Source organism: Mus caroli, chromosome 4 (genome assembly GCF_900094665.2).
Source record: "Mus caroli chromosome 4, CAROLI_EIJ_v1.1, whole genome shotgun sequence".
Taxonomy (NCBI): Eukaryota; Metazoa; Chordata; class Mammalia; order Rodentia; family Muridae; genus Mus; species Mus caroli.
Window position 1 is genome coordinate 86,943,826 of NC_034573.1, and position 11,842 is coordinate 86,955,667.

The window sequence follows — 11,842 nt, forward strand, 5'->3', positions numbered from 1 at the left end:
AAGATTGTTTTTCAAAAACTTAGAGTTGTGATATCTTAACACACCTGAAAGTAGCTAGAAATGCAGATTCTGAGGTACTACCTGAGACTTCAGTTTGAAACTGTGAGAATAGTGCTCAGTGTTTTGTGTATTAGCCAAAAGTCATACTAATATTTGATAACCACTGCTTTGGAAAATAATTGAGGGCCTTATGATGTATTTGGTACATGGCACGCACCACTAAGATGGAATCTAAAAGAAACACTCTGTTCAAACGAACTTCTGCACGGTTGCTTTGTTTTCCTACAGGTAGAGAGGCCTTGGAGCAATGATTTAATTCTTACCAATTTAGAGATTGTAGTATTTGAAGCTTGAATTACCAAGCTCATTCTGGCCTGGCACTATTGACTGTTGACTATATCTAAAACTATCCAAAAAGCTTTCGGGTGTGTCTGTGAGGGTTAAGTTGAGGTGGGAAGACCCACACTAACTAAGAATAGGGCCATTCTATAGGGCGGGGTCTTACAGTAAATATAAAGGAGGAAAAAAAAAAGCCACACACCAGCATTCATCTTTGCTTGTAAGCTGCAGACCAGTTGTTAGGACTTCCTTTCAGAATGGACTGTACCCTCCTTGATGCCTTCAAGCAGTATGTAGAAATTGTATCTCACTACTGAGATATAAATATTCTATCTCTATGGCAGCACTGAGATAAGTAATTAGTATATGCACAGTACCTCCTGCCTTAGTCACTCAGAGGCTTCTCACTCTATATTTTAAAGTACACCTTGTAAGTACTTATAAGTACTGTTGTTTCCCTGCTGAAAAGAGACATATGTCTACTATAATTCAACTATTTTGCTAGTTGGATGAAGCCGAAAGTGAAAAGTTAGTTTGTCATTAATTTTTATGTACTCATCTTAACATAGCAATTTAAAAGTATTTGAAATAGGAATTTATTGCTTACTGCTACATTGCCATGAGAGAAGTAAGTAGGGGGGGGGGGGGGGACAAAATTCAAAATAGGGAATTTAGCAAGCTATCCACACTAACTGAAATTGAAATAGAAATTGCCTTGGCTCTCTATGTTGCAGTAAATCTCCTCCCAAATATGCCCTGGCAATGAAAACATAACACAATTAATATGAATACATGCTGTGCACCTAGATTAGGCAGATCTACCGCTACACTACCATCTTCCACATCTATGAGCTCCACAGAATTAGAGTCTCCTGCCAAAAGTGGCATTCTTTCCTTGCTAGGAGACCATGCTAGTTATTTTTTAGTCAATTTGACACAAACTAGAGTCATCTGAGAAGAAAAAGGGAGGCACGGGCAGACAGATTTCTGAGTTCAAGGTCTACAAAGTGAGTTCCAGGACAGCCAGGGCTATACAGAGAAACCCTGTCTCAGGGAAAAAAAATTGCAATACCAATAAATGATAAGGTGTCTATTTCCTTTAAATCCATCCCTGTCAAACCATTCAAAATATCATCATGTAAAGTCGAAAAGATATGTATTGTTTCCCATCTTTAAGTATCAAAAGGTTTTTATGTCAATAAACTACCTGGTCCGGATCCCTTTGTACCTTCATCTCCATGATTCTTTATGCATAGGAAGGGGCTGGGTGTAGAAAGACCGGCGTGGTCGTCTGTGTCCCTAGTTTGGGTTGCAGCTGGCAGCACATGCTTGTGTGCTGATTTCAGGCAATCCGCAGCATAAACAAGCAGTCAGGAGAACCAGTCTGGCTGTCCTAGACATGAGGGTGAGGGAGGCAAGGTGGGGGGGGGGGCGAAGGATATGGAGAAGCAAACACAGAAAAGCTCTCTCAGCCAGAGATGCCCCTATTAGTTCACTGTGTCTGCCCAAAAACTGCCTCGCAGGCAGTTGTGTTCCCTACAGTTCCAGGCTGAGGTGCTGCCCTTGGCTGTAGCTCTCTGGGAGTTGGGGGGAGTGAGCCTCTCTGTTGTTCTCCATAGACCACTCAGACTCAGTCAGTTTCCAATCCACACTGCCCAAGTCCTATTCAGGGATTGGGGGCAGTGAACTTTTATCTCAGGTTAGTTGAGTTCAAATCAATATGTTGGGCGCCATTTTGTTGCAGTAAATCTCCAACAAAATATGCCCCAGCAATGAAAACACGACACAATTAATATGAATACATGCTGTGCGCCTAGATTAGGCAGACCTACTGCTACACTACCATCTTCCCCATCTATGAGACCCCTTAGAACTTGGGGTTTCTCTAGGCCACATGCTTCTGCTCTGCTTTTCCTCCTCTTCCTCCTCCTCCTCCTCCTTCTTTTCTCTCTCTCTCTCTCTCTTCCTTCTTTTCTTTCTTTCCGATTCACCTTACCTCCCTCTGCTCTTTTATTTTACAAATTAAGGTGTGAAGCAGGTTTACAAGAAATCACCTGAGTGCTGACTCATTCCTTGTTCACAACCCCTCACCTGAGAACAGAATTGACATCAAATATAATTATCCCCAGGGCTATCGACAACACTCTAAATGAATGAAAATGTTAGAGGGGGGTCTAAAATAATAGTTTAGTATGAATTAATGTGGTGTCACCCCAAAGTCAGCTAAAACAATAGTTTGTATTAACAAAAAAACAAAAAACAACAACAAATGGTTATGGACTGTGTGTGTGTGTTTGTGTATACATACACACAAGTGTGCAAAGTGTCAAGGAGTCTAGAAGAGATTGTTGGAACTTAGGAGTTAGGTAGTTCTAAGTTAGGTAGTACTCTGATATTGAGTACTAGGAATTTTGATCTTTCTTTAGAGCAACGTCATAACCAGCTCCCCTTAGCCATCTCTCCAGCTCTAGAAACTAATTTTCTATTGAGAAATCCCAACATACACCAGTTCACGAATGCTCTGACTTGTCTCCGTTTCAAGAATGATCAGGAATTTGTTTTGAAGTTTGGGAATCTTTGAGGTATGCAGGAGCTCTGTTCCATATAATCATACTGGCCAGGTGTGTAACTCAAGATGCTGGCCAGATATGCTTTCCCAAGAAGGGAATCTAAATCCGAATCTAATAAGTAGTTGGATGAAAGAATTTGAAAATTGGGCAACAATTAAATTAAGTGTTCTTAAGTTACAGGACTAAATGAGATTGTCATCGGTATAGTACAGTTTTAGAAGTCAGTTAAGGACTAGAGAGTAGACTCAGGGGATAAAGATACGTGCCCACATGCCTGGCAACCTAAGTTTGAGCCTCGTAAACCACATGGTAGACAGAGAGAGTTAGTTCTCATAAGTAGTGTTTTTTACCTTCACATGAATGTTGTGGCATGCTTGAATGCACACACATACACACATGCACACATGAACAAAATAATACATGTAAAAAATGAATTGAAAGGATCTCACCTATGCAGTGCAGAAGCAATACATGAAAATATGTCAAAAAGGGTTTATCAACAGTGGCAGGTATTGCAGGGTGAGAGAACTGAAACTGCCCTTGGGTTGGATAATGAATGGTCACCAAATCTCCTTGGGAATAGTCTTATTGGAGTAGAAGAGAAAGCCTCCCTGAAGTATCTGGAGCAGGAAAAGGAAAAGATGAGCTATGAACAGAATGCATGTGTAGGAGATTCTCCTTCGTTTAGAGAAAGAAAGATAAGTTAGTGGTAAGTTGTTAAGTAGCCTAGAATGCAGACCTTCCCTGTAATCCCTTAATGCCTTAACTAGTCTCAAGAGTGGCCAGCTCAAGGAGCTAGGACTTTTTTAGTAAGCTAGGCCTCAGGAGGTTCAGGGGTTCCTCAGTTTGCTGCTGCTATTTGGATATTTACCACCACGTGATCTGAATATTTGAGGTCATATGTCTACATATGATCTAACTGTTCCTAAGTGAGAAATACACTTGTAAGATGAGTAGAAATAATCAGTATTATACATGATACATATGCACAAGCACAAGTCAGTATTCCCATGCTTCCCTTCCCTGCTCTTTAAGGACTCGACTACTGTTTGCCCACGTTTATTAATGGTTTAATCAGATCTGTGAAACGTTCTCTACCATATAGGAAAATACAGAACACAGATTATTGGAGTTCTGGTATCTGGACTGCTGTTCTTCTCCCATTCCACTCCTATTAACTATTGTTCTTAAATGTCCTTTTTAATGCCAGATTTTAACTAGGAATTCCCTAGCCTTTATTCTTTCCATCTTTTTCCATGCTTAGTCTTTCTAGGAAGTGAGTGACTGATTGATTGGCCTGAAGAAACTGGGTTGAAGCAAGCTCATATATTTATGCTTTCTTTACTTGATACCCTAGATACATGGAGTTGCAGCATCTTACATTGAGAATGTCTCTGTACTTCCGTAGCCCAGTGTTTGCTATGGTGAAACCCCATTATCAAAGTGATCACGGTGATCACAGTCCACCATAACTAATGGCTCCTTTGTGGGGCCACTGGGACAGATGTCCTTTCTAGCTTTGGATTTTTGTCTGTTTAGACATGACTTTCATATTCACTAAACTCAGTATGTTCAACATTTCTGTATGCAATGTCTTTATCACCATGTCCTCCTTTGCAGCTAATGCAGCTATCTCTTCAAGTTGCCTAAGAACCTTGAGACTTATCCTCAGTTTCAGTTTTTCTTTTATCACAATCCATTCACTCTGGTTCGTGATACCTGAGATAAAAATTTACTAACTTCCATCCTAATTACTGGAAAATGTTTTGACATTTTTTTTCATATATAAGTAACTCCTATTGATTCTTTATAATGTAGCATGAATATTAGGGAAATTTTTTCTACATTACTTGAGTTAGCTTAGTTGTACACTTCTATAATATCCTTTTCATATGAATTTAATATGTAACATATTATATTTCTAGATTCTAAGCTTTGTGAGGTAAGAAATGCTGCTGTTGTGCTTGCTGCAAGTTATTCAAAGATGGGGTAGACTTGCCTGGGGAATTCTCTTTCCTATCACGGGTAGTGTTCATGTATAGGCTGAATAGCTTCAGATTTGGAGTGGAAAGCCTGTAGGTTTGTTCCAGTCAGGAGAATGTTTCTCCTATGTGTTTTAACCACAAATAGTGGTTTAAAAGAGTTTTAAAGTAAAGCCAAGTAAATTTCTCCATATTAAAATTCTATTAGACACTATCAAATATTCAGTGACTTAATGGCATAAAGAGAACCCCCAAAATACTTCTACATTAGAATATTATGATTATAATTTTAAAAATTAATGTTTTGCATTTCTTATAGGTGAAATGAATCAAAAATACAAGGAGCTTAAAAAAAGGGAGGAAAATATGGACGGTAAGTGATGATCTTATAACGTAAATATTAGATTGCTATTCATTTGTACAAGGCACTGAAGATGGTTGCCACATTGAACCACTTTGAAAAAATACTATTTTAAAATTTTGATTCTGAGTGAATGTGTTCTGTAACCTGAAAATCTTCTTTCTTTTTTCATGTTTGAAATGTTATCAAATCATTATCTATTATAGTGTCATATAACATACAAATTATATTGCTATACATAAATGATTTTTTTAAAGTAGAAAATATATGTTACACTATTGAGCTACCAAAAAAGAATTGGTAGAAAAATTATAATGGAAATACATTAGAGAATGCATGTAATGTTGATGCTATTCTCTTAACTAATGGTAAAATTTTAACTACTTATCTTTAATTTTGGAAGTTCTATTGGAATAATTAAAGAGTGCAAATAAGAACAAAAGTGTATATGAGTTATAGATCATACAAATGGGTAATTTCTTACAATAGGTGTTTACCATCTAAAGAAATGATAAAATTTATTTTGTAATTAAGCCATTATTTGATTAATTTAATAAAAGGCATTTTTAGATGAGATAGGTATTTAGTAATACTAATTTCAGAAATAAAAACAGTGGCCAACTATAAGTATTAATAATTATAGCTGTGTCAAGAAGGTACTTTTTCTGATCTTTATGGGATCAGTTATTTCGTTTGAGCCTATATAACTCGTTTACTTATATCAGAGTCATAAAAGACTTTTAAGTATTTGAAAGTAGAGTAGGTTAATAGCTTAAATTTTATATTTACTTAAATTTCTCAAAAATAGTCTGAAGTTTATTTAGCACCAAGTCTATCAACAGTAGTCTGTCTTACCATGTTTCCAATCGGCAGCTTTTATAGAGACTTTTGAGGAAACGAAGAATCAGGAACTAGAGCGGAAGGCACAGATAGAAGCCAGCATCATCACACTGTTAGAGCATTGCAGTCGGGTAAGTGCTCTGTGCCATCTCAGTATTCTGATTTTCAGAATAGCAGTATGGAAAGTGGAAGTCTCACTGTAATATTTGCCCACTTAAACTGTGTCCTTTAAATTCCCTTCTTGTTTCTTCAAGCTATTAGTGTGTTTATCTCTGTAGGAAAATTTTAGTTAAATAGACTAATGTGGGAAAGGGTGGGATGTACATGATCAGTGTAAAGCAGTACATGAAGCTGTGATTAGAATAAAATGTAAGGTTTCCTTCCATTGATAATGTATCTGAATTTACTAATACAGTTCTAAAACCTAGACATTAGTTTAGAAGCTGTTAATGTTTTATACTGTAATCTATATAGTAAATGTTTTTTGTAGATATACCTAATGAATATTTTAAGTTTTTAGAAAGTGTTTATGAGTATCTACTATGTATTATGCTAAGAAGGAAAATAGATGCCGCCTTTCAGTATTTTTAGTGTTTTAAGTCTGCATAGTTCTCAAATTATGTAGCTAATTTGTCTACAGTTTAATAAAGCAAGTGAAAACATGACTGAATCCTGCATTCTATAAAAAATCAAAATTGAATAACTATTCAAAGTATCACCTCCTTTGTGTTTTATGGTAGTTTTATAGGAAACCTAAATCTTGTGTTTATTTCTCTGTACACACAGAATATAAATCGTATGAAACAGATATCCTCCATCACCAACCAAGAGCTAAAGATGATGCAGGATGACCTCAGCTTTAAGTCAACTGAGATGCAGAAGTCACAGACAACAGCTAGGAATTTGACTTCAGGTGAGAATAGTGGCCAAGAGTTTATATTCTGTTTTGTTTCTTTTTTTTTTTTCTTTTTTTAATAACAAATTGGAACTTCAAAAACTCATCTTCATTCTTTTTTGAGTTCTTTTGAAAGTCTCATAAGGAAGGATCTAATTGATGGGTGCCTGTTACCCCCATCATTGGCAATTTGAGAGTTCCATATGACATCACCCAGGAGCTTACTAGTATGACATTGGCATATCCTCATTCATTTAACCGTACTAATTGAATACAGACCATTCCTAGCTTATGAAGGTTTCACATACCATTTTGTATATGCATGTGTAGTGCTAGCAAGCTGCTCTACTACCAGTCTACATTCCCAGGCCATGGCCTGTAAGTTTTCTAGCTTTACAGTGGCACAAAGTGGCATGCAGAACTTGGAATTCAGTTTCGGATTTTGAAGTCTGGTCTTTTTACAAGGTAAAGACATGTAGTGTGATGTTCTCACAGTGCTTGGTAGTAGCCACAGCCATAGCTTCTAGGAGGCAATGTGATTATGAGGTTAAGCAGTCATCTCTTACAGTGAGGCTTAACGGAAGACAGTTCAGAGACTGACTAGAGTTTGGTCAGGGAGAGATGTTCTCAGTATTCAAAGTTTTTCTTTGAAAACAAAGTCAGATCTGTTTCCTCAAGGAACTTTCATCCTCGTAAAAGGATTGTAAGGCAGTGAAGAAACGATTTTATAGACATGAGTGTGGAAATTAATCGTGGTCACATAACAGGTCAGTCATTAATAATTAGAAGAGCACCTGAGAGCCAGTGATGTTGAAATAGTTTTAGCCGTGCTCACGAGCACAGACTGACCAAGGAAAATGGCATGCAACTAAGCATACATGCTTAATTGTAATTATTTTGATGTCATACTTTAAAAACTGAATGGCAGATGAATTTTAATTTTATTAAGTAATGTAACCCAGAAATTGATATGCTAATCTGTATTCTATAAAAGAAAAAATTTTTTTAATTAGGTATTTTCCTCATTTACATTTCCAATGCTATCCAAAAAGTCCCCAATACACTCCCCCACCCACTCCCCTACCCACCCACTCCCACTTTTTGGCCCTGGCGTTCTCCTGTACTGGGGCATGTAAAGTTTGCGTGTCCAATGGGCCTCTCTTTCCAGTGATGGCCNACTAGGCCATCTTTNGATACANATGCAGCTAGAGNCAANAGCTCNGGNGTACTGGTTAGTTCATANTGTTGTTCCACCTATAGGGTTGCAGTTCCCTTTAGCTCCTTGGGTACTTTCTCTAGCTTCTCCATTGGGGGCCCTGTGATCCATCCAATAGCTGACTGTGAGCATCCACTTCTGTGTTTGCTAGGCCCCTCTATAAAAGAAATTTTAGTTGTATATTAAACCTATATCAAGTGATCAAAAGATGTACATGTCAAATGACATAGGTTAAGATTAGATCAAAAGTTTAAAAATTGATATGGAATCTTGGGTCTCTGTACTGATTCTGAGTGGTTTTTATGGTGTAGAGTGACTGAGTTTGCTTTTTTTGTCTACTTGGATTTACTTGGCAGGTCGTGAGTTTAGAGAAAAGGAACTTAATGTTTGCTAACTTAAAATACTTTAGGATTCACGCTGGGGAGATGGCTAAGTCAGTAAAGTGCTTGCAAGCATAAGGGACTTTGGATCCCTTCCGCCCACACTGAAGCTGGGCATGGTGACATGCTTGTAATCCCAGTCCTAAGGTGGTAGAGGCATACAAACATGCAGTTAAAGACAAGCCGTTCTGCCTTGCCAACTCCAGCTTCAGTGATAAACCCTGTTTCAAAAAAAAAAAAAAAAAAAAACATGGCAAGTGGCTGAAAAAGATGAACAAACACACTTTTTTTTATTAACTCCCTTGCCCTCTGACCCACTTTGTTGGTACTCTTCCTCACCCCAGATACCCCTTCTCTCATGACACATGCATTCCATTTTTCTCTCTTTCCTGTCTGCCTCCCTCACCTCCTGCCCCTCATTGTTCCCTTTACCCTTTTAGGACCTATATGTACACATAGATGTAAGCTTAGCTTTCATCAGAGCAAATATGGTATTTGTCTCTCTGAATCTGGCTTATTTTGTGAAACCTAATGATCTCTGGTAGCATGCATATTCCTGCAGATGTAGGGTCTCATTCTTGATGGCTGATTAAAAGTCCATTGTGAAAATGCATCACATTTTCTTTTTTCTCCATCTGTTGATGGGCATCAGGCTGGTTCTGTTTCTTAGTTGTTGTACTTGGTACAGCAGTAAATACAGATGTGCAGTACCTCAGTGGATGTTGACTCAGTCTTTCAGGTATAATGCTAAGTCTTTTGAGAATCCTCCGCATGGATGTTTGTACTGAATTCAGCAGTTTACATTCCCTCCAGCCGTGCTTGCTCTTTATTTTCTTGATGATCTATCATAATCAGGTTAAGATGTTTAGGCTGGAATTACATGGGTTATGCAGCAGAGCTCTGCAATGTTATCACTGAACAGCTCCTTGTTCCCTCTGTTCTAACTCATGGCTATCACAATTCTACTTCTGCTTCTTGAATTTGCCTCTTAAGAAAGCCACATAGAAATGTGGTCATAATGTTGGACTGGCTTATTTTGCCTATCACAGTAGCTATTTTATCCACTCATCAATACTTAGATTGCATCTCTGTTAATGATGTACATAATTCTATAAAAACCATTAGTCTGCAAATATCTTCAAATTGCTAATTTTAGGTTCTTGTGCTAGTTTGAACATTTAAAAACCTTTCCTCTTCTCTGTAGACTAAGAAATTACATTAATTCATCTATATAGTCACTTATCTAAGGTCGATGTTAATTCAACAAGCTTTTTCCTCCTTTAAGTTATCTTGGTGCAACAGCCATTGAAAAACATTTTTAAAGGCAAATATAAATACCAGGAAACAAAGTCAGTGATTAGGACTCTGTGTTTCTTACATACCTTTATGCTTTGTGTTTATATTTCCTTTTAAAAACTCGTCACTGTGCTTGCTGCACTTGTGGATTTGCAAAAGAATGAGAACTGACTTTCGTAGAGGTGAAAAATACAGTCTGTCACTAAAGTAAAGTTTTTCTTTTTCTGGAAATGTTATTAAGATTTGAATTCTGCCTTTATAGTTTATTTCATCTATGGGTTCTTTTGTTTATTTAAGACTATAGTTTGTTTTTTTTATTCCTCCTTGTCTTTATATCATTGCCCACAGTTAACAACATTTCTTTTCTCTGAAAATCACCAGAGGTTTATGATAATCTTGTTGACTGTCCTGAGTATGTATGTTACAGTACCCGTCTGTGAACTGCTCCCTTTCCGTCTTTGAGATCATTATTGGAACCCACCTGACTTTTCCACTGTTTCTTAATCGAGCACTCTTACTCTTCGGGGCAACATTACTTCTTAGAGAAAAGGTGAAAGAAGTTACACCGAGTGAGTGAGATGATTGTGATGAGGAAAAAGAAGCAATGCCACAAGGGTTCCTCCGGATCCGTCATAGAAACACGTTGAGAAGCACTGCACTGCAGGGTAGAGGCAAGGAATGATGCTAGCAGTAGTTTTTATTTATATTTTTAGAAAGGAAACTCTGGGGAGTAAACAAATGTGCTGATGGCAGAATGTTTCAGAAACATTTCCCCAGGTCAAAGTGGCTCCTCCTGAGATTGAGCTGCCCTGCACACACTGCTTAGTAAACTTCGAGACTTCATAGCATATCAGAAGGAACTGGACTGCTTCCTCTTCCTGTCTCTTCCCTTGGGAAGCTTTCAGCTTTTCATAAGGACCTGATGGGGAAGGGAGATAAACCTTACTCTATACCAACCAAGCATTTGCTCCTTTTTTCTGGAAAAAAAATCAGTTTGTATAATTCTTAAATGTATTTTCTGAGTACACATCCAAATTACATTTGAAGTTAAATTTGTGTAACTGCTTGCTTCAGTGAGTTAAGCATGTTTCCTATCTATATTATTGAAGTGCTATAATAGACCTTGGTAACATGCTTAGTACTTTATTCTCATAACTGTTTGTAACCTTCATGAAGACAGGCATCCAAATGGAGCATTTTATGGTTTTGGATTTCTGAGATCGTCTTACTATATTTGCCATCTGGCCTTGAACTCAGAGCCCTCCTGCTCCAGCCTCTGGATGTCAGGATAATAAGCATGTACCTAGCTTGAAATCGACACTATGATAACATTTAAATCTTGTTGCACATATATTGATATATACTTGTACATATGTATTTCAATATGCTTAAGTTTAAAATTCTGAAAGGGGTAAATGAAACATTTAAGGAATGCTAGCTTAATTATATCAACTTTAAAGTATTTGGTTGTATGGCAACCCCTTTTAAAAATCATTTTTGTATGTTTGTATGTATGTTTACATGGGCATGGGTGCACATGTGTGCATATGGAGGCCCAAAGCTGATGTATCTTCCTCAGTCCCTTTCTACTTTAATGAGACAGGGTTGGTCAGTAACCCTGAATATGGACCATCTAGGTAGCCAGTTTATTCTGGGATTCTCTGTCTGCCTCCTCCATGCTTGGATTATGGTAGACTGCCAAGCTTACCCAACATTTTTGTGGATTCAGAAGATCCAAATTCTTATGCTGTAAGCACTTTATCTATTGAGCCATCTAACTTACAACGCCCCTTTAAAACCAGTGACTTTTTAAAAGCACTGTTTTCCTTACTCATACTCATATTCATTTAAAATGAATACTAAGTGGAATAAATATTTAGTTATGGAATTTCTGGGGGTTTTTTGTCTTTGTTCTCTCTCTCTCTCTCTCTCTCTCTCTCTCTCTCTCTCTCTCTCTCTCTCT

The 11,842-nt window shown here is 37.5% G+C and overlaps 1 protein-coding gene across 1 annotated transcript in view; it reads left to right on the forward strand.

Moving 5' to 3' along the window:
* The window catches only part of Ift74 (intraflagellar transport 74), a 78,177-nt gene that overhangs the window by 56,875 nt on the left and 9,460 nt on the right, over positions 1-11,842 (forward strand). Inside the window, exons 14-17 of the mRNA XM_029476441.1 lie at positions 5,211-5,264; positions 6,126-6,223; positions 6,879-7,005; positions 7,421-7,554. Of these exons, the coding sequence (XP_029332301.1) occupies positions 5,211-5,264; positions 6,126-6,223; positions 6,879-7,005; positions 7,421-7,554 (413 nt within the window). The remainder of the gene's footprint in view (positions 1-5,210; positions 5,265-6,125; positions 6,224-6,878; positions 7,006-7,420; positions 7,555-11,842) is intronic.